Genomic DNA, 23,301 nt, shown 5'->3' with positions numbered 1-23,301 from the left:
AACTTGATGATCTCACTGGATGTTCCTTCTTCCAGGTCATTGATATAAATATTAAATAGGATCGGCCCAAGTACCGAGCCCTGGGGTACACCACTAGTAACTTTCTCCCAGTCCGAGAACTTTCCATTTATGCCCACTCTCTGCTTTCTGTTTTCCAGCCATTTGCCTAACCATCTTTGTATATCTCCCTCTATTCCATGGCTTTGTAGTTTCCTGAGAAGTCTTTCGTGTGGAACTTTGTCGAACGCTTTCTGGAAGTCCAAGTATATTATGTCCACCGGCTTTCCACTATCAATTTGTTCATTCACGGTCTCAAAAAATTGAAGTAAATTCGTTAAACATGATTTCCCTTTCCTGAAGCCATGTTGACTGGTTGCTGTATTTCAAAAAAGATATAGCAGAATTAGAAAAGGTTTAGAGAAGGATGATGAAAATAATGAAATGGATGGGACAACTTCCCTAAGAGGAAAGGCTAAAGCGGCTAGGGCTCTTCAGCTTGGAGAAGAGATGGCTCAGGAGTGCTATAATAGAGGTCTATAAAATATTGAGTGGAGTGGAAAGGGTAGATGTGAATTGCTTGTTCACTCTTTCCAAAAATACTAGGACTAGGGGATATGCGATGAAACTCTAAGTAGTAGATTTAAAAGAAACCGGAGAAAATGTTTCTTCACACAACATGCAATTAAACTCTGGAATTCGTTGGCAGAGAATGTGGTGAAATCAGTTAGCATAGCGGGATTTAAAAAAAGGTTTCGGACAATTTCCTAAAAGAGAAGTCCATAGTAGAGAATGACACAGTGGCGGTTTACCCGCGGCCACCACATTTTAGCCGCGGGTCACCCGCCGAAAACGGGGAAGAAAACTAGCAGTCGCTGCGGCGACGGGGACAAGGCCATTCACCGCCCGCGGGGCGGTGAATGGTCTTGTCCCCGCAGTGAGGCATGAAGGATCGCGCGGTCCCCGCAGCTCACACCCGCCTGCCCAATCGATTCTAGTGTTTAGCCAGCTCTCTCCCTTCTCCTCACCTTAGTTTGTAGATTTTCTTTTTCGGCGACCCGCACGCTATCAGAGAGCCGCGCACCCGCTGCTGCTCATTTTCGATCTTCTGCTCTGACGCAACCGGAAACAGGAAGTTGCAGCAGAGCAGAAGATTGAACACTGAGCAGCCGCGCGTGCAGGTCGCCGAAAAAGAAAACCTATAAACTAAGGTGAGGAGAAGGGAGAGAGCTGGCTAAACACTAGGATCGATTGGGCAGGCGGGTAGTGGCTGCGGGGACCGTGCGATCGCTAGTGTTCCCGGCTCAAATTGGAAGGAGGGAGTGAAAGGGAAAAGGATTCTGGGCCAAGGGGATGAAGTCGGAAAGAAAAACCCACAGCAGGAAAGAAAGGGAAGGACTGGCAGGTGAGCCAGATGCTAGAAGCAGGGGGGGGGGGAAGAAAGAGGGAAAAAAGCTAGATGGGGTTGAAAAGAAGAGACACACTGGTATGGAAGAGGAAGGTAACAGAAAGAGGGGAAATTATGTGCATGGGGCATAGGGACAGAGACATAAAGGGGACATGCCATGGGGATGGTATATGGACACAGGGGGGGCAATGACAGATACATAGGGGAGATATTAGAAATGGAGAAAATAGGAGCACAGAAGCGAGATGGTTTGTGGGGATGGGACAGGGACCGAGCTTGCAGGCTCCAGTGGCTTGCACAAATTACATTGTAACGTGCCATGAAAATAAGAGGAAGGAAGGTAGATAGGCCACACGAGAGGAGCTGAAGGGTAGTAGAAAGGAACAGATGGTAAAGGAGGGAGGGAAGGGTGGTGGTGGAAAGGAATAGAACAGACATTGAAGGAGGGTGGAGAGGAACAGACCCCCAAGGGAAATGTGGAAGACAGAGTTGGAAGAAGACAGATGCCAGACTATGCGGGAGCGGAGGGAAGAAGATGGGTGCTAGACCAATTGGGGGGGGGGTTAAGGGAGAGGCACAGTAACAGCAAATGGAAGACGCAGAGAGAAGACACACAGTGGATGGAAGGAATTCAATGAGAAGATGTGGAAAGCAGAAACCAGACAACAAAGGTAGAAAAAAAAATTATATTTATTTATTTATTTTTTGCTTTAGGATAAAATAGTATATTAGTTGTGTTGATAAAAATTTATAAACAAAGCCCTGCCAGCTGAACATCTCTTTCTCTAGTTCAGCAGCAGGAACTTTGATTTATAAGAAAGGAATAAGCTAAATATTACAGTACTAAGGCTTATATGGATGCAGCGGGGACGGTGACGGGGCGGTGAAAGGGATGGCGGTGACCGTGACGGGGCGGTGAAGGGAACGGCGGTGACGGGGCGGTGCAGAGGATGGTGGGCCGGTGACGGGGCGGTGACGGGGACAGATTTTTTCCCCGTGTCATTCTCTAGTCCATAGGCCATTATTGAGATGGCTTGGAGAAATCCACTGTTTATTCCTGTGATAAGCAGCATAAAAATCTGTTTTGCTACTTAGGATCTTGCTAGGTATTTCGGACCTGGGTTGGCCACTGTTGGAAACAAGATACTGGGCTTGATGGACCTTCGGTCTGTCCCAGTCTGGCAATTCTTATGTTCTTATGTTATTAACCCAAATACTCTGATTGTACTCACCTTTAAGAATGCAGGCTGGATAGAGGAGTTTCTGTTCCATATCTTCAAATAGGTTTGCATTAGAATAACTGCTGGCCGTCTCATTGAACATCAAGATCCCCTGACCTGACACAGTCCATCCCCAGCTTAGATGAAAAATAAATACATGTTTAGAGTAAGCCTTCTGAGCACAATTTTAAAGGCCATTTATGTGTGCAAAAAGGCCGTCAAAAAACTGACCATCTCTACCATGGCTAGAATTTCTTAAAGGGTCCTTCAATGTGTGTACTTTTAGCCTGGTTAAGAGTTAGCTTTCCCGACGGGTATGTTTTGGACAGGATCAGAAATCTAAATGTATGGTTTCCCACCAAATTTGATCCACAGGCAATTTTGAAATGGCAGGTAGAAACAGATTTTGCTTTTGAAAACCTGTACCTGGGTGGGCTTTTTTGAAAATGGTCTCCTTTACGTGCTTCGGAATACTTTTGAAGTTCTTCCTCTGTAACCTTCTTGATGGAAAGCTGCTCCCACTCCCTCAGCCGGTTATAGAATTGCCCTTTTGTGTCTATGGAATAATGCTGAATATACAATAGGCGGACAGTGGTGACCGCCACTAACTCCACAGAGAGCAGCAACATTCAGCCACTATCCACAGAGCTAGGTGGTTTGTTAGAGTAGCCTTTTGGTTGTCCTAACATAAACCAAATAGTTATAATGATGGGATCGAATATCCATCAATTATCTGTAGAGCGAGGAATGACTACGCTCTACCCTTGCTTCTTCCCAGCAATATCAATATATTACATTAAAATCCATTTCTAGACCGCAATACCTTCCAGATCGATGCGGTTTACATCATCAAGAGACGGTACATCACAGTGAAATACAGGAGAAATATCATCTTCCTTACTATCTAAGAACTGTACAAAAAGAGATGTCTTGAAGTTTTTGGACATGAGGTGGAAGGATGAAAGAAATCGTGACAGATAAAACATTCATTAATCAATCCATTTTTATTTATTTGTGTTTTCATGTCGTCTGTAGGTGGTCTGCAGGAATTGTCAGTGACATAATCTTAATACTATTGAGGAAAATGCTTTTGACTCTTAGGCAGATAGTGCAAAACAGTGGCGTAGCCCCCCAGCGAGACCCGGACAAGTGCAAGAATCAGAATGGAAGTTGGTAGATTGGCCATCTGATATTGAATCGAAGAAGATTTGAATCTATGAGAAATGGAAATGTTATTATAGTGTAACATTGGGAGCCTGTTTGGTTCTTGAAAGAGACAACATGAAAGCACAGATAATAAAATGATCAATTCATTAAATACAATTTTGTCACCATTTCTTTCTTCTTTCTACTACAAAAAAATAAGTCTTGATACCTTAGCTGTTATACAAGTTAAAATATTTCTGCCTTTCACTTTGGTTAACTTGGGACAGAACTTGGGGTGTAAGAATCATTTCTATATCGGAAAGAGGAGTAATTACCGAAAAACTCCTACCTGCAGCTCTCAAATCCACTCTTCATCATCTCCGACACTTGTTCTCTGGTTGCAACGATAGTATTATGATACCGGCAGTACTTGACTGCATCACCAAAGCTGAATTGTACAGGTGCAATAAAAACGTCCGGAACTAGAGAGCGAGAAAGGTCTTTAGAATTACACAAACAAAATTCTATAACTGGGCACATCTGTTCTCTAATCGCATCTGCACACCAGAATATAGCACATGCCTAGGGCCCAAATGTTTAAGTGGGGCCTTTTCAGATTTGCTAATGCAGTTGTCCAAGTAAATCAGCTGCTAGCAGAAAAGAGAAAGAGAGGTTAAAGCCACCAGAGTCCAAAGAGGTCGGTTTATTTTCCCCCTTGCCTGTGCATGGATCTCCCGCTTCCTCCTCTTTTGGGTTTCCTCTGCAGTCAAAACCAAATGGGACCCCATTTATGGAAGTAAAATGTATTTATATTATTATTGGGAGGTGGGCATCGTACTTGATTGCCTAGGGCCCACTGAAGAATAAATCCTGTCCTGCATGCCCTTATAGAATGTTGGCATGAGCCACCATCACGGCACCTAACACTTTACCCGCCTCTCAGTTTCTTAGATATAGATGCATCTGTTCTTTAAACGACAGAGTTCAAGCCTCTCTCATCGACTGCAGGAGAGAGGTTATTCACCTCGAGTTATCAAGAAAGCTTATAAACGAGCTAAGCATACTGATCGGGGCTTGTTTATTCCAAGTGATCGTTCCATAGATGCAGGCAATCACGTGTGCTACAATATTCGTCAGCTATGAAGAAAGTTGTACGCTCAATAGGACAACACTGGGATATTATTAACAAGGACCCCGCATTTGAGAATTCTACTTGAAGGGTAGCATTTTCCCGTCAAAGGAACTTCAAAGAGTTACTAAGCTCTTCTGACGTTTATGCCCGACAGCAATGGGCTCGAGACTCAGAAAGTCATTCTAAATGTAATGCTTGTCAGGTCTGTGATATAACGATTGAACTTATCCACAGCTTTCATCATCTGTGTACAGGGAGGGAATTTTTTTGTGCTCTATAATACGGCATGCACTACTAATCACGTAGACTTGATGGGCCGTGGCCCTTATCTGCCCTCTGTTTCTATGTTTATATCTGCTCATTTGTTCCTGTCCCAAGATATATGTGGGACGGACCGTGCGTCCTTTGAAGACACGGATCACAGAACGTAAGAGTTGTCTTAATAAAAATAAACTACAAGCCCTGATCATATCACACTGTCTTGAATATGATCATGAGTTTAAAGACCTTTGCTGTGCAGTTGATCATGTACCTGAGGAACATATGAACAGGAGGCAGAGAATTATTCTGGATCCACACTTTAAACACCAAAGAACCTGAAGGTCTCAATTCTCCTACAGAATGGCATCACATGATCTAATATTCTACTGGGTAAACATATTCAGTGGTGATTGGTTTTGCTGTTGATTGACAGCGCCCAGACTGAAAGAGAGGCTTATCTAGATGGGTGGGGTATTCTGCATTCTGTGTTTGGGGAGCAGCCATGTTGAGCATAATAGCATTAAAGAATACATTATGCTGTCCTCTGTTATGCAATTCAACTAGAGAGGAGTGAGAAGAATATACTTATTCATGTTTTCCAGGGAAGAATTAGTACCTTCACATCCTGAAAGCAGATGGAATTTAGCGAAACGCTGGCCATCGTCGGTGTGCGGTGGATTCAACCCTAGATAAGTACTTCTCTAATAATATAGTATTTTGTGACTAGAAGAAAGGGCATTTGGTGAATCCCTGGGGGAAGGTGGTGAGTTGGGAAGAGATGGTGGGGAGGGAGACAGGGCATTTGGTGGGTGGGAAATCAGGGGAGGAAGCAGGGAAGAAAGGAATTGGAGTGGATCCCTCCTTAATTTCTGCCTTGGGCCCAGCATGTCTAACACCGATGCGTGGATACACACATAGAAAATACACACACACACACACACTTTCTTCAGAGCATGTGAAAAGTTAGAGGAGTGCCTTATCTTTGAATATCTGCACAGAGATTTGAACAGGACGAGGTCTTCTGGCCAGTTTTGTACCTTTTCCTGCTGATAACGGAGCAGACTGTGAGACATTGTAAGAATCTGCAATAAAGGAAGCAGAAACCATAAATTTATCAATATCTATATTCCCGTAGTAATCCAACAAATTGCTGACCTAGGTAGATAACAACCTCCCATACAAGAAGTGAAAACAAACAAACACAAAATCAAGTAACTCATCAGAAAAGTGTAACAGACCAATCCCAAACCCAGCACGGGGTCCCTAACCAAAGGCCTGCCAAAACAATAAAGCCTGCAGCATTGTCCAAAACTCCACATAATCAACTTCCAGCCTTCAACTCTCAGGAACTCCAGGGGTGACAGCCTGCAGCCGAGGAAGAAGTAGTGCACATCACCACTGCCTTGGCAGATGTTATCCAGGGCACTAACAAGTTCTGTCCTGATGAAGAGGAGACAGTAGGCTAGTTCCCCTCCCCCAATCACGATCGGATGCACACAATAGGATATAAATAGACAAAGCGCAGAAGCCCAGTAACTGGACTCTGAGGAAGATAATACTTCAAAGATAAACATAAAACACGACACAGATACATTTATATAGATTATATGTGGTTGAATTGGCCAACCTCCTTAGGAGGTGTGTAAATATTGTTTACTTAGCTGCAATAGTAAACCTAATATTAGATGTAAATATAGGTAGATGATTGATCATGGCATAATTATGCAGCTATTAATAACTCTGTATTCTGGATGGACCATTCAGGTTTTTATCTTTAACACCGCTACAGAAGCCCCTGTAACTCGGTCTAGAGTCCACGTATTGTAACATATCATGGAGAGTTCCTGCCCTCATATTGTTCCAGGTGAAATTACAAGATGACAAGCCTCCGCTCAGAAAATCATTTGTAAAATTTAGAATTGCATTTAAACTCATGGACAGCTAACTCTGACATCTTTTCCTTTTTTCCATGAAGGAGATTATACAGAATGAAACAATGCTGTGATTTTTCTCTTAGATGAATTTTCCCTTATGAATGTATATTTCTCTCCTATCAAAACTGATGGAAAAAGTGGTTAATCAAAAAGCAATACACTTCAGAAAGGTACAGAACTGTGTATATAAGTTGTTAGCCTCCTAAAAAGTGAGATTTATTTATGCATTATTCTTCTGTACCAGTGATTACATAAAAGTAAGCAAATTCAATGAACTACCAAATAAAACTCAAATAAAATTACAACTTAAAAACTCATTTTCAAATACAATATCAATCAATCCTCATCTCCTTACAGAAAAATAGCAAAAAAAAAGTTACAATTCTATCTTATCAATCTACTCATTTATGAAAAAGCAATAGAAAAAAAAGCTTTCAATGTCTTCCCAAAATATAAGTCAATTTATTTCACATCGTAGCAGCCATTACTGAAAACACTGTTGTCCTCAAATCCAACAAATAATAACTCAGATACGGAGTGACCAATCAATCAAACACCGAGTTCCTTAGAAGCCCATCTCCTAGTCAAGCGAGAGAGGCCTTATTTCTGCATTCTACAAAAATACTATACAGACATTCTCAAATGCAGTTTTTAGGCTTTACTGAAGCAGACACTTTGGGTTCCTTTAACTAAGGTGCGCTACGCGGAAAAACTAACGCCAGCTCGATGGAGGCGTTAGTGTCTATTGCGCACGCTAAATCCACTAGTGCAGCTTAATAAAAGGAGTCCTTTGTTCTGATTCTTCTCTGAATAATTTGGCAAAAAACTCAAATTCAAGCGAATTGCTTACCGATGCACAGAGCAAAATTTGCACTAGTCAGGTCGGGAGTTGTTTTTGTTCGAAATTCCAGCCCTAGATTCACAAGAATTCCTGTGGCTATCAGGTAGACACTGGAAAGGCAAACAGAAAACATTTCTGAGCAGTTTCATTGTCTTTGCAAAGTGTTTTATACTGAAAAGGTAGAATTTAACAAGGCTGGGGGGAGAAGAATGAGCTAAAAGGTCAAAGAAAGAGCAGGAAATGGAAGCTGGCATCTGATCTACTGAAACCCACTGTCGGATGTCTTTAATATAATTTATTTTCTTATATACCACCTTCGAAAGCTATTGGTTACATTCCCTGAAGGGCTAATCTAAGCTTTACAATTTGCCATGATATATGGGGGGAAACCCAGCTGATATCTGTAGATGTTGCTAACTGGCTCCATTGAGGAGGAATGTACAAGGCTATTTGTGGCCTCGCCAAACCAACTGATTCTGCAACCATGCCAAGACTCTTAGGGCCAACTTCAGACTATATTTAAAAGTACTAAGGGCCTGTTTTACAAAGCCACGCTAGCAGCTGTCGTGCGGCAACAGCCCCGAAGCCCTTTAAATCTCTATGAGCTTCGGGGCCATTACCGCGGCTTTGTAAAACAGGCCCTAAATCTCTCACGGTTTTTCAGATTTATTTATTTACTCAATTTTCTATATTGTTCTCCCAGGGGACTCAGAATTGTTTACATGAATTTATTCAGGTACTCAAGCATTTTTCCCTGTCTGTCCCGTGGGCTCACAATCTATCTAATGTACCTGGGGCAATGGGGGGGGGGGATTAAGTGACTTGCCCAGGGTCACAAGGAACAGTGTGGGTTTGAACCCACAACCTCAGGGTGCTGAGCTTGTAGCTTTAACCACTGCGCCACATTAAGGGACTAGTGGCCAACTTAAATGTTGAACTCTCCTCTCTTGTGAAATAAGAAGGGTGGGTGTGACACTGTGACATCTAAAACACTGAATGTTTGCTTTCAAAACAGAGCATGGAATGTGTCTGGTAATCCAGCATCCAGGAAAGCAGGCCTCTTGTACTGGACCCCATTAGCTTGTCAAGCACTGGCAAATCATTTACCTGTAGGAATTGAATGCTGTAATATTGGCAGCCAGCAGGTCGGCACAATCATTTATCCGGAGGATTTTTGCCTGTTCCTTCTCGCACACGTCAGAAAACTCAAGCAAGGAACTGTTTTGTATTTTACGAGCAAACACATCTGCAAAAACAGGTTACAGGAAAGTGTCACGTGGCTGTAGGAAGGGGAGGGAGCAAGAGATGGGGTGACCAAATGTGCATTGTGCTGCACCCTATTCACACATTAGATTTCAGGGGCAATTGAAGAATAAGAATACAGTCTACAGTCTGCTTAAGTAGGGTTACCAGACGTCTGGATTTCCCCGGACAAGGCCAGGGATCCGGATGGCTTTTCAATACCCAGCAATTTGTCTGGGTTTTGAAAAGCTTTTCTATGTGTAGCAGTGCATCCGCGCGTGTGAGGATACGGCGTGATGATGTCATACCATGTGACATCATTGCATTGCATCCTCGCAGGCGCAGATAAACTGCCTGATGCGAGAAGGCAGTGTGTGGGGGGGGGGGGGGGGGCACAGCATGGGCAGGATTGGAGGCAGGGTGGGTCTAGGGGTCTGGATTTTCCATATGGAAAATCTGATAATACGATGCTTAAGGAAGAGATGACAAGATACCTAATTCTATGCTGAAGATTTTGAGACGGTCCAGGATTTCTGACTACCCACCTGGATTTCTGATGCATTATGGAACTTGCAGTACTGATTACAACAGGCAGGAATAGACACTACAAATCCCACGTGGCTTTGAGATGTAAATTCAAAATCCAAATTAGACAGAAAGTCTCCGGCCTAGAATGGGTAACTTGGCTGCTTTGTACAAAGTCTTGCATTCCTAAGGTTGTCCTAAAAAGCAAGCTAATCCGGTCCTCTTTTTACCCTGTCATTTGCATGGACTTATAGTTCCAATTGTCCAAATCCATGCTCACAATAGGGTAAAACTAGGACAAATAAGAGACTGAAGTATCTGTTCTTCTGGTCTAATTTTTGTTTTCCTATGTCCTTTTGAGCTAACTTGGTTAACCGGTTCGAGTCCCATCTGGGAATGACTTGGTATATAAGACTAAGGATTGGATTGGATTGGATTGAATTGGCGAGGAAGCTCTGCAACACAGTGTTCATTAGTCTCTATCTGATATTCACTAGTTTACAATATCTAAAATAGAAATGTACCATATATGACACTTTAAACCAAGCTTAAGATGCATCCAGTGTACGAGGGCAAAATACATTGAATGGCTTCAATAGAAGAAACTGTGAGCAATTGAATCGATCACTTTTCCACATAGTCCCCATGCAAGACGATGCATTTGTTGTATCGTTCAACTAGCTTCTGCATTCTTGCAGTGAAGTTTTTAGGCTACTCCTGAAGCCAGGTGAACATCGTTCAACTAGCTTCAGCATTCTTGCAGTGAAGTTTTTGGGCTACTCCTGAAGCCAGGTGAACATCATGCTTTGTCTTTTGCTCTTCGGGTCGTAGTGATGCACCCTTGTCTCTTCGATGGTGACAATTCTCTTCAGAATACTCAGATCTTCATACTGTCTCAGGAACTGGGTCACAACCTCCACATGCAGATGAGTAAGTTGTTTGGGAACCCATCATGTATCCCAAGTCATCATGCATTATGGCAAATGCAGATCCATAGCAGTCAATTGAGACACCATTATCCGTCAGTCTTCCCTAATCAAGGCATCCGCCCTTGTTAATGTTCTCTTGTGTGCATGATATTGGTGGGTGATCAGAACGACCTGTTCTTTAAACCTTTTAACCCACTCATAAATCTTTTTTTGATTCATGGTGCTATGTCCTGACTGAATCAATATCCGATGGTGAAGTCCCACAGGTTTCACTCCCTCGGTGCAAAGCAGACTTCTGAACGTTGCTCTTCAATGGTGCAATCTTGCAATGGAGCATCCATGTTTCTGACCTCTTGGCTGCCAAATGACTAAAAGCTGACTGCTGATCTTTGCATGCAACAGGCAATGTGCGAGTATATATGCTGCATTTCTCTAGTTCTGTTCCGGTTATCACATTATTTAACCATTGCCTTTCATTTTTGATTCGCCCTCATACAAGAATGGCACAGATCAAGTGACTAAAGACTGTATGTCTGCATGACCAACCTTGATTCCGTTTGCAAAGTACATCAGTGGCAGCACTCGTGTTCGCATACTGAAAGAAATTTTTGGTGCAGTTTCCGAGACCGATAGCTGCAGTGGTCTGAACCCAGCTCCACCTGTGGGAATAGATACAGCATTGTTAAAATACATCCCTGTTCTTTCCAGAATGTATTAAAACAATAAAAAAAGGACAGGCCCAACCAAATCACAGGGCATAACAGGCACATTTGTTCTGCTTCCATAACATATGAAGCGAAAAGATTAGAGAAACTGGGCCTTCTCCCTCGAACAGAGGAGATTGAGAGGGGACATGATTGAAACAGTCAAGGTACTGAAGGGAATAGACTTAGTAGATAAGGGCAGGTTGTTCACCCTCTTCAAGGAGGGGAGGACGAGAGGGCACTCTCTAAAGTTAAAAGGGGATAGATTACGTACGAACGTAAGGAAGTTCTTTTTCACCCAGAGAGTGGTGGAGAACTGGAACGCTCTTCCGGAGGCTGTTATAGGGGAAAACACCCTCCAGGGATTCAAGACAAAGTTAGACAAGTTCCTGCTGAACCAGAACGTACACAGGTAAGGCTAGTCTCAGTTAGGGCGCTGGTCTTTGATCTAAGGGCTTGAGACCTCAAAGAACATGGATTTAAAAATGGCACAAGTAAATTCGCCACTGCACTCGGCAAAGTCTGATGCAAGGCCTTATATACCAGTACCAAGACCTTGAACTGAATTTCCCAAACCACTGGGAGCCAATGAAGCTCAACAAGTAGTGGAGAAATATGTTCATTACGAGGAATGCAGCACTTTCTGAGCCACCTGCAGCGTCTTCAATGACGGCCTAACTTGGATGCCAACATTTACGCCAATAACATGCTATCACTCGATATCACCAAAACTAAAAGAATGCTTTTTCCTTGTAAAGAAAACTACTCCCTGATTACACCTATTTATTCCCAGTCTATACCTCTCCAGATTATACAGTACATACTGTTAAATTACTAGGTGTAACGTTTGATGAAAGATTAATCTATCATCACCAGATCAGTTTGGTAGTACAAAGTTGCTTCCATACATGACGAATGATTCACTCTCTGGCGAATCATCCCTGAATTTCTTGATACACTTCCTTGTCATATCATGAATCAATTATTGTAATGCCCTTAACAAAGGAATTACACAAAAATAAGATGATTAGAAATAATTCAAAATACGGCAATCAAACTCCTACTGGTTACCAATCTCTTACAGAATAATTTACAAAATGTTACTACTAGCTCTTAAGACCAAAACTTTTCACGTGCCAGAATTCATAAATAGACTACTCATTTCATTCACTCCTACCAGAACACTTCGATCCCAAAGCCAACATCTTCTAGTAGTACCCGTACACCAATCTTCTCAGTCACTGCCCCTCAGTTATGGAACTCAATGCCATCTCGGCTCGTGATCGATTCAAATCTAACCTAAAGACATTTTTGTTCAAAGACACATTTGATCTATAACATCCTAATGCTGACCTTTTCACAGATGTAACCAATCCCCCTCCGTGTTCTCCTAACCTATTTATTATTGTATTTCTGCCCCTAACCTCCTGTTTCAAACTGTTCGTCTATTAATGTAAATGTATATTTAGTATTGATTATAGTTTCTATATCCCATAATTTTCTAACTTTACCATTGTATGCCGCTTAGAAATTTGATAAGCGGGATAACAAATTTGAATAAAACTTGAAACTAAAGGCCTCTTCTATCAAACTACGCTGGCAGTTTATAGCGCGGTGAGCCGCGCTGCTCCCAATGCTCATAGAGTTCCTAGGAGCGTTGGCCATTCAGCGCTGCTCTCTGCGCTAAAAACCGCTAGCGTAGTTTGATAGAAGAGGCAGGAAGTCTGGCATTCAATAATTAGGCACAGGATCTGTGTTAAACGCTATGCAAGGTATGTGTCTTTTATAAAATAAGCGCTTTGCGTTACATTTGTTGGGTGCCTAAGTTTCTTCAACTTTATTTTTTATTAAACAACTTTTAAACAGTGTAACAGCAGGAAAGGGAAAAAAAAAACCCCAACCCATCCAAACCATGTAATATGCCATTTATCGAATCACCTCCAAAGTTCTTCTTGTACTTTATTTATTTAAATTACAGTAATATACCATTGTACTGATCCAGTAATAATTTGAAATGGTTTATGAAGCATATAGAACAATAAAAGGCTAGAACAAAAAATTAAAAATAACCTAAATTTCCTTCATAATAGCCAAAGCTTACAGAGAAAAATATGTTTTCACTCAACGTACAGTTGACATAACTTGCTTTTAAAAAGGATTGGACAAGTTCCTTGAGGAAAAGTCATCAACCATTATTAAGAAGGTAGACTTGAGGAAAACCACTGTTTATGCCTAGTGTCCGTCTACTTTTTGGGATCTTGCCAGGTACCTGTGGATTGGCCACTGTTGGAAACAGGATGCTAGGCCTGACACAATATGGCAGTGGCTAAGTATTAGGCACCGTTTTACAAAATTACGGCTAGTGGCGCCTGAAATGTAGGCGAGGGTTTTTAAGGCCTATATTTCAGGCACCTAAGTTGTCAAGCTCCGCCCATAAATATGCCCACAGGCATTAGATGCTATTAAGCACTTAGGGGGGAGGGTTATTTGAGTGGGCAGACCTGTTGGGCCGAAGGCCCTTTTCCGCCGTCATATTCTATGCTTCTATGTAAGTGATAGGTGTCTATCTTTTATAGAATCAGTCGCTTATCAACCAATTAATTTTTTTCCAATTATTGAGCCTAGTAAGGGTATTTTACCAATTAAGTTAGGTGCCTAAGAGGTACCTAACTTCAGGCAACCTTTATAGAATTTCCCTGTTGGTATCAACATGCTGTTCTAACTCAGTAGTTACTTCCCTCCTAAATCCCAAAAGAGCTTCCCAGAGCATTGTCCTCACCCACTGCTTCTAAAGTTGTTCTGATAGTAGGAAAAATTTGCTTGGAACCAAGTGGCCAATCCTTGGCCAACTGTGTCACAGGCCAGGGCAGCCCGAGCAAACGACATCCGATCTTGATAGGTAATGGGAACTTGAAAGAGACCTGCAGAAGAAAGTCTGCGTTAAAAGACATTTGCAACAGCGTTCTCACAACACAGACCTTACTTAAGTCACGCTCTCAGAAGGAAAACGGAAGGAATTTGAAAAGGTAAAGCTTTTAAAAATGGCCGTCTTAAAGCACCAATGTGGGTTATGCTACCTGATTGGCATTCTAAATGCCGCATGTTTGTGGTGGGGCAGTATGTGAGTGTGTGTTTCAGTGGTGGGGAGGAAAGATGTTCTGTTGCTACTGTGAACTGGAGGATTTCCGTAGTGAACGCTATCAATCCAGCATCTGTCACCAGCAATAATTGCACTACAAAGTCTAAAAATCTTTAAGAAATGATACTTACTGATGTTTTGACCTCGATATGGCTCACCTAGATTTAGAATATATAATAGTTAGAAATTAGTATCACTTAACAAGATTTTCTCAAATTCTGAAAAATATTCCTAAAAAGCAAAGGTTTTCTTTTCAGACTGATTTCCCAACTTCAATGGCTCATGGGAATATTTGAAGAGAAGACTCTGCCAGTTTTAATACATGGAACTTGCTGTATATGAAGAAAGTGTATTAAAGGCACATTGATTTGGTTTGTTAGGCTTAGCTTAGGGTTACCATATGGCTCCAGAAAAAGGAGGATGGATTGAGACATCCGGGTTTTACTTCCATTGAAAGCATTGGAAGTAAGGCGAACAGACTGACACATGCTATGACTGTCCATCAGACTGGTAATGTATAGGATGCCAGAAATCCAGACCACCTGAGAATCTGGATTACAAATGCTGCACACTTTCTCCCTCCCTCCCTCCCCCCCCCCCCCCCATTCTATGGTCTGTCCCTTCCCTCCGGCCAACCCAACCTCCAGTGTACCTCTGCAGTGAGCAAATCTTCCATTTGGCCAGACCAGCAGCACCGGGCCTTTCCCTCTGACACATTCTGCCCAAAATTTTAAAAAGTCACATAGGCTGCTATGTTTTTGAAGAAGATTTTTTGCATAACATTAAGTGTGTTTACAATAATTATATCTTAGGAAGGCTATAAGAGTTATGAAGAAAGAAATATGTACTCTCAGCCCTGATCCAATTTTTTGAATAAAATCATTAGATTCTTATATCTTTGTGAAAAGTTTTCAAAATTTTTTGGCCTTCTCACATAGCTGCTCTTTTATAAAATTACTGTCCACCTGTTTGCATGGACAGTAATATTGGCTACAAATCACATTTTTTGGACCTGGAAGATTCATCCTGTTCCTGGGGGCCTCCTGCTTATTTGAAATAACATAACATAATAATGACGGCAGATAAAGACCTAAATGGTCCATCCAGTCTGCCCAAACAACTCTATAATTTAATGATTTAATTTAAATGGTCCTTTTTCTTAGATATTTCTGGGCCAGAAACCCAGAGCTCTGTCTGGTGCTGTGCATAGGACCCCATCAAAGCTCACTCCAGCCCATCCTCAACTGAATGGCCATATACGGGACATAGACCCTGCATGTCTGCCCAGGGGGATTTGATCTTCAGCCTTCATTCAGACCTGCCAAGATTTTGTTCTCCGTTGATAACCTCTGCTGAACAAAGCATGCTTGATGCTGTAGCAGGCCTCAATGGGGACTGTGTACCAGGGCTCTGCTTTAGCAGTGACCATGGCTCCTTCTCCCCCCTTCCCCTCAGTCCAGGACGCAGGGCGCATTGCCTCCACAACAACCCCAGCCATTGCATCTGGTAAATGGTTACTAGACATCTGGGTTTACCCGGACATGTCCTCTTTTTAGAGGGCATGTCTGGGCTTCTGTCTGGGTTTTGTAAAGCAGATCGCATTGGAGGGGGCATACATGGATGCAATGCGGTGATGTCATATGCACGCATGCGTGATGTCATCACATTGCATCCATGCATGCGCATATGTCTGACCAACCAATGAGAACTATCTGAGGGGGCGGGGTGAGGCCAGGGTTTGGTGTGGGCATAACGGGCCAAGGAAGGGCCTGGGGACGGGTCTATGCTAGAGAGTTGCGCAGGGACAGAAATCCCGCCCATCCCCACCAGTATCCCGCTTGTACCCACCTGACCCCGCGAGGAAGCCACTCCATCCCCACCCAACCCTGCAAGGAATCCCCTCCGTCACCACCCATCCACGCGAGGAATTCCCCTGTCCTCGCTCGTCCCCCCATAAAAGTTACCTGTCCCCATAAAAAGCAGTAATTACTACTGACAGTTTTGATTTTAGTTTGAGTTTTACAGAAAACTCATAACAAAGTCAGACATCTGCCAGAACACAGACAGACCTTCACCAAATACAGAACAATGGATCACAAATTACAAATAGAAATATGACAGCAGGAAGTATTTCTTCACCGAAAGGGTGGTTGATCATTGGAATGAACTTCCACTGCAGGTGATTAGGGCCAGCAGCGTGCTAGATTTTAAGAAGAAATGGGATACGTATGTGGGCTCTCTGGTAGGGTGAAGTTAGGGGGGTGGGTCACTACGGTGGGCAGACTTGATGGGCCGTGGCCCTTATCTGCTGTCATTTTCTAAATTTCTATGTTTCTATGAATATCACAACTGAACTGGAAACCCCAAAACATCAAGCACCAGCTCTGTCTCCCCAACTGATGGATGTATGGCAATCAGCAACTGGATCCATGAAACATTAGGTAGGCCTTGTGAGCCCCAGTTCCATCCCCGTGGGAGTCCCATGGATCGGGGGGATCTCCATGGGAGTCCCATAAATCTGGGAGGATCCCTGTAGGGTCCCCCATGGGACCCGCAGGATTCCCGCAATCCCCGTTCTCATGCAGACCTCGAGTCTATAGGTCCTAATTTTACGTAAGTAAAATCTGGTAACCCTAGTAAATGAAGACCATCAGTAAGTATCAGAAAGATATTGCTGGAGGTCATATTATTTATTGTTTCTTTAGTGAAAATAAATACCTCTAAAAAAAAAGGCATCCCCTGCATTCTGTAATTCATGATTCTTAAGACACTTCTTGAGTAAACAGGGTTAGCTTAATAATAAAGATATCGTATTGGCTTTAGTACCTGTACACACCTTGTGAGCAAAATGTGGCCACAGAGCACAACAATGTAATAGCACTATGAGGAGAACTCAGTTCTAAATCCCCCAGCAACAATGCAAAAGAAATCCAAATGTTTACCAGAACTGGAACCTTTGCCCTTTTCTTCCTCTGTGTTATCTCATTATTTAAAAAACAGAAAAAACAAATGGAATGGAAAACCCAAAAAGTATACACAGAGGTGCAATGTCATTGCATAATAAACCCAAATCAGAAATCAAGCTTAAATGTGCAGGGCTCGCCCCCTAATACAATATACATTTAAGGACAGAGTAATCACACCATCCCCTCTAGTCAATAAAGAAATATAAACAAGCCCAGCAGGAAACAGAATCCCTTTCCAAATATATAATGAGTGTAGAAATGAAATGCAGTGTTCTCCCTAGCGTAATTTAGGTGAGCGCCCGGCTGTCTTCCTCGAATGACGCGCTTCCCCCTAGTCAGTGTCTCACCTTTAAAATGCTCAAGTGCTAGCTCTGTGAGAAGATCCCCAAGGAGGCGACGGTGATGTTTAAACGGTGCAGAGGTTTTTAGTGCGGGCCAGCGAGGTAAGTGCTCCGCTGCTCACATGAATTCTATGAGCGCTGAAGCATTTACTGTGCTGGACCGCGCTAAAAACCTGTAACGCAGCTTGATAAAAGGTGCCCAAAGTGACGCCTATCACAAATGAAGGTCTAGGAGTAAATATTGAAAACTGAAAAGAACAAATCATATGATGAACAGGAGATGTTAAAATGTGATGTGTATATATAGTGAGTGCAAGTCAATACAGTAAACACCCACATATATATAGTGAAATAAAAAAATTCAGCTTGTGGATAAATCGTGGGCGAGAAAGTAAAAAATTAAAAGAAGCCATTTGTGGAAACAGTAAAAAAAGAATGAATGTGAATAGGCTGCAAAGTAAAGAATACAGCATTTCAACTACAATGGCGCTATCTGGTGGAAACCATCACAAAGGACAACAAATGGACTGCAAGTGAAAAAAAGATGTATTAAATAAATAAATGTTTAAAATAGTTGTAATATGTAATGTTTAAATGTTTTAAACATTCCCTATTCCACACATTCCACAATATAATAAATTCCCTATTCCCTATTCCACAATCTAATAAATATCAGCATTCAGACCATAATAGTGAAGGGTATTAAGCTGATAACTGAGTCTCTTTTCTTCCCTATATAAAATATTGTTGATGTTGCCTGGTCGCCATTCATGCTTTAAAGGCAAGGCTTACTATTGGCCGGTGCTGCTCCCGACACTCATATGAACTCTATGAGCATCGGGAGCAGCGCGGGCCATTCAGCGTGGCTCCCCGCGCTAGAAACCGTTAACACAGTTTCGTAAAAGGAGGCCATAGAGTTCCTATGAGCATCGGGAGCAGCGCAGGCCATTTAGCGTGGCTCTCTGCGCTAAAAACTGCTAGTGCAGTTTGATAGAAGAGGCCCCAAGTCATTGAGATTTGTGTGTGTGATAGAGGAAATATAAATTCCACTTGATAAAAGCGTCACTTTACCTGCAAAGGTCTGCATAGCTCACTTCGATAACTCAGCTTTTTTTTATATGAAAAGTGGAAGACTTGGAGTTCCATCTCAGGTCTTTTGGTACAGCTCTCATTCCACAGTGATAGTCCTCCTCTGTCTGACAGCAGTGACTCTGGGCAATGGCCAGGGATGGATTTCCGATGGGTGTCTTTTGCCATGACTTTAAAGAGGGAGCTGCATCTGCTTTCTCCTGCGCGGGCTTTAACCTGAACTATGGTTAATTGTAGGGGGTTCCCCACCCCCTTTATTTGGATTTAGAATTTTAATTTGTGAACCCCTTTCACTTCTATACTTGCAGCTCTACACTCTCGAAGAGCGTAGGGAAAGGGGAGACATGATTGAGACATTTAAGTACATCACGGGACGTGTCGAGGTGGAAGATGATATCTTTCTTCTCAAAGGACCCTCGACCACAAGAGGGCATCCGCTCAAACTCACGGGAGGGAAGTTTCGTGGAGATGCCAGGAAGTACTTCTTCACGGAAAGAGTGATTGAGCATTGGAACAAGCTTCCAGTGCAGGTGATCGAGGCCAGCAGCATCCCAGACTTTAAGAATAAATGGGATACCTATGTGGGATCCCTACGAGGGTCAAGTCAAGGAATAGGGTCGCTAGGGTATAGACTTGAAGGAGCGGGTCAGTAGAGTGGCAGTATGATTAAGGGGGTCAGTAGACTTAAAGGGGTGGGTCAATGGAGTGAGCAGACTTGATGGGCTATAGCCCTTATCTGCCGTCATCTTTCTATGGAGGAGGTGTTTCTATGGAGGAGGTGTTTCTGAGGCCTTTTTCTATAAATTCATATAAATATCTATGAATAAGAATTGAGCTAAATCAAATAGAGTGGAGTAGTGAGACTCGGATGTTGGATGAAGAATCCATCTGTTTGACCAGCATTGGCTGTTGATGTGATCTAAAGGGTGGATGGGGGCTTTTTCCCTCTTCTTTACAACTTGCAATCAAAAGTATTTGATGGATGAAGAACTACATTGTTTTTGATAGATTGTGGTTTGTAGAGTTTTTGTCCTATTTGGTGTAGTGCAGTGGTCTCCAACTCAAACCCTTTGAGTGCCACATTTGGGATTTGTAGGTACTTGGAGGGCCTCAGAAAAAATAGTGAATGTCTTATTAAAGAAATAAGGTAAAACTCTTTATAGTTTATAAATCTTTCCTTTTGGTTAAGTCTTAATAATAATATTGTCATTTATAGCTAAAGAGACATATGATCAAGGAACTGTTTTATTTTACTTTTGTGATAAACATTTCGAGGGCCTCAAAATAGTACCTGGCGGGCCATGAGTTTGAGACCACTGGTGTAGTGTGTCCAGAAAAAGGAGGACAGGTTGCAGCATCCGGGTTTTACTTATATTGTTTTAAGTGGAAGTAAAACCCGGATGTCTCAATCCGTCCTCTTTTTTCTGGAGCCATATGGCAACCCTACCTTTAATTAATGGTGAGAGCTTCATAGATTAAAGACCGGCTGAGTTTATATCAGCACATCTGGTTCTGATTATTTAAACTAAATATTCATTGGGAACTATATCAATAAACTCTGTGGTACATATAAACCCACATTATAATCACAGTTTAATTATTTAACCCGAAAAACATTAAAATATTATAAATAGAAACATGATGGCAGATAAAGGTCAAATGGCCCATCCACTATCTCCTCCTTTCCCTATAGGCTAAGGCTCTTTAAACCTGCATTGTGAGGTCATAGAGCATTGTGATGTCATAGAACTTTGTGGTTATAGAAACATGATGGCAGATAAAGGTCAAATGGCCCATCCGCAGCATCCACTATCTCCTCCTTTCCCTAAAGGCTGTCTCTTAACTCCTGCATTGTGAGGTCATAGAACTTAATGGTTATAGAAACATGACATCAGATAAAGGCCGAATGGCCCATCCAGTCGGCCCATCCGCTATCTCCTCCTCTCCCTATAGGCTAAGGCTCTTAACACTTGCATTGTGAGGTCATAGAGCTTTTATGATTATAAGAAATGTGTGAAACTGAACACAATCAATGAGAATGGGGAGGAAAGTCCAATTTTCCCAAACTTTTGCCTTACTGGACATATAAACCGATTCCTCACTGCTGTGCTCCATTTTTCAGGTTGGCTTGGAAAAGTCTGCGTAGTAAGATGTCTAGACCCTACCAATGGCCCCCTCACGTTTCTGAACTCAGCAAATAAACAATGTTAAGCGCCTGTTCTTGATTTTTCACTTGGTAGTGGCATCTCAGTGACATACCTTCTCTTGCCCCATGTTTCTCCTTCCCTACTCTCTTCACTCCTCTCTCTTCTCTTTGTAAGTCGCCTTGAGCCTGCTTAGGTATGTGCGACACAGAAATAGAAGATTAGATTAGATACCTGTTGCCTCAGATACATTTTGTGATCGTCCCAGCGTCAGGTAATTAAGAACCAGCATGGAAAGATGTGGCAGAAGGAAGGACGATCCTGATCTCGAGGACCCTTGCATCATGTTGGTCAACTCAATGAGACTGATTGTAAACGGAGGTTTAAAATACAAAATATTCAGAAACTGGGTTGGGTCTTATACATCCTCATAGCAAATCTGAAGGGGACAAACCTTGATACTAATCCTTCTGGTTTAGCTGTTTTTTTTTCTACTTCCCCACACCTTTTTTTTCTTTTGTGCAGTACATACTTCTTTTATATACATCATGGAAAATCTCCAAAAATTACAATGTAGATATCAGACCTTCCCTACTCACCACTACGAAGCTTTAAAAAAATTGTAATCAAAACGTCACTGTCATTGTAATTTCCCATATATGGGCTTCTTTATTTGTAAATCACCTTGAACCTATTCTGGATAAGTGCGATACAGAAATTCAGATTAGATTCTTTGCTCTATTTTTTTTTTTTGGGGGGGGGGGGTGCTCAGCAGTTGCTTCTTACTCATTTAGACTTCCAATCAAAACCAGCCTCTGCTGTGCTTCAAGATTCATGGTTTTGTAGTCTATGCATGCAGGTTCCTCTCCCCCCACCCCTCCCCATTTTATAATCACCTCCTCCCAGCCCAGGCTAGCTACTGCAGTATTCCTTGGTCATCGTTAGGTGCTGCATGGCTGAGACTCCCTAGTATTCCTGGTGAAAGAACCAAACCAATTCAAAGACCTAGGGGACACTTGAAGTTACAGGGAAATACTTTTAAAACCAATAGGAGGAAAAAAAATTTCACTCAGAGAATAATTAAGCTCTGGAACGCATTGCCAGAGGTTGTGGTAAGAGCGGATAGCATAGCTGGTTTTAAGAAAGGTTTGGACAAGTTCCTGGAGGAAAAGTCCATAGTCTGTTATTGAGAAAGACACAAGGGAAGCCACTGCTTGCCCTAGATCGGTAGCATGGAATGTTGCTACTCTTTGGGGTTTTGGCCAGGTACTAGTGACCTGGATTGGCCACCGTGAAAACGGGCTACTGGGCCAGTGAGGCTATTCTTATGTTCTTATGACTAGAAGCTCAAAAATGTATCCCTCAGCACACATCCCTGCATAACTCAAAAGCTTATTTATTGCTTACAAATTGTCACATGTAGATCTTTGTAGCCCAGCAGTATAGAAAATTTAATAAACAATTAAGTGATAAAAGAACAGTTTCTTTGGAGGTTGTGATAATTATAATGCAAAATCTTCAACGAACACAAGGGCAGGAAGAAGGCAAGTCATGCTAAGGAAGGACTTCAGTCTAGCAATACCTGTCCTGGGTCGTTTGCTTTCACAGTCATGCATACTTCAATAGGGAAAGTGAAAAGGTGTGTCTGACATGCCTCATAGGAAAACACAGAGACTCTGCATTTCACATTGCACAGGACATCCAGGGGTGGGGGACCTGGTCTTACTTTTTGTTTCCACTAGGACAGTGGTTCCCAAACCTGTCCTGGGGGACCCCAGCCAGTCAGGTTTTCAAGATATCCCTAATGAATATGCATGAGAGAGATTTGCATACTTGTCACTTCCATTATATGCAAATCTCTCTCATGCATATTCATTAGGGATATCTTGAAAACCTGTCTGGCTGGGGGTCCCCCAGGACAGGTTTGGGAACCACTGCACTAGGATATACAGAATTTTAGTTCAAAAAGTTTTTCTTTGCTACTGAGAACTTAAGATGTGTTAATTTAATGACGCAGATTTCAGCTCTGTAATTGATATTCAGCTTGCACGGCAAGTTTCTGAGATACACGTTACTGATATTTTAGACAGTAAAAGTAAAATAGAAATGTGTCTGGATCAGAACTTTAAACCACCAGTTCTCATACGTATAAAGTCCACATCCTTTTCCTGCGAGGACTAAAAGCTTGCCTGATGGAACATATATCAGAAACAGCTATAAATATTACCGAATGCTCCGCAACAGCTTTCCATGCTGTGCAACTTAGTTTTTACAGGGCTTTCT

At 42.3% G+C, this 23,301-nt stretch overlaps 2 protein-coding genes across 3 annotated transcripts in view; one reads left to right on the top strand and one right to left on the bottom strand.

The window, feature by feature from the left end:
* The window catches only part of LOC117352214, a 31,411-nt gene extending 9,993 nt beyond the window's left edge, over positions 1–21,418 (bottom strand). The window contains exons 1-9 of one of the 2 annotated variants that reach the window (XM_033928503.1): positions 21,253–21,418; positions 14,610–14,636; positions 14,119–14,260; positions 11,182–11,294; positions 9,047–9,185; positions 7,949–8,049; positions 6,202–6,246; positions 4,121–4,253; positions 2,638–2,762 (exon numbers count right to left, since the gene is read on the bottom strand). In XM_033928503.1, the coding sequence (XP_033784394.1) occupies positions 2,638–2,762; positions 4,121–4,253; positions 6,202–6,246; positions 7,949–8,049; positions 9,047–9,185; positions 11,182–11,294; positions 14,119–14,260; positions 14,610–14,636; positions 21,253–21,364 (937 nt within the window). In that variant the 5' untranslated portion in view covers positions 21,365–21,418. The remainder of the gene's footprint in view (positions 1–2,637; positions 2,763–4,120; positions 4,254–6,201; positions 6,247–7,948; positions 8,050–9,046; positions 9,186–11,181; positions 11,295–14,118; positions 14,261–14,609; positions 14,637–21,252) is intronic. The other variant, XM_033928504.1, reaches the window with a different exon arrangement.
* Positions 6,625–23,301, top strand: part of ABTB2 (ankyrin repeat and BTB domain containing 2) — a 144,416-nt gene continuing 127,739 nt past the window's right edge. Inside the window, exon 1 of the mRNA XM_033928497.1 lies at positions 6,625–7,268. The gene's annotated coding sequence lies outside the window, so the exon portion shown is untranslated. The remainder of the gene's footprint in view (positions 7,269–23,301) is intronic.

Source organism: Geotrypetes seraphini, chromosome 19 (genome assembly GCF_902459505.1).
Source record: "Geotrypetes seraphini chromosome 19, aGeoSer1.1, whole genome shotgun sequence".
Taxonomy (NCBI): domain Eukaryota; kingdom Metazoa; phylum Chordata; class Amphibia; order Gymnophiona; family Dermophiidae; genus Geotrypetes; species Geotrypetes seraphini.
The sequence above is the reverse complement of the archived record's forward strand: the minus strand, read 5'-3'. Positions and strand labels throughout refer to the sequence as shown.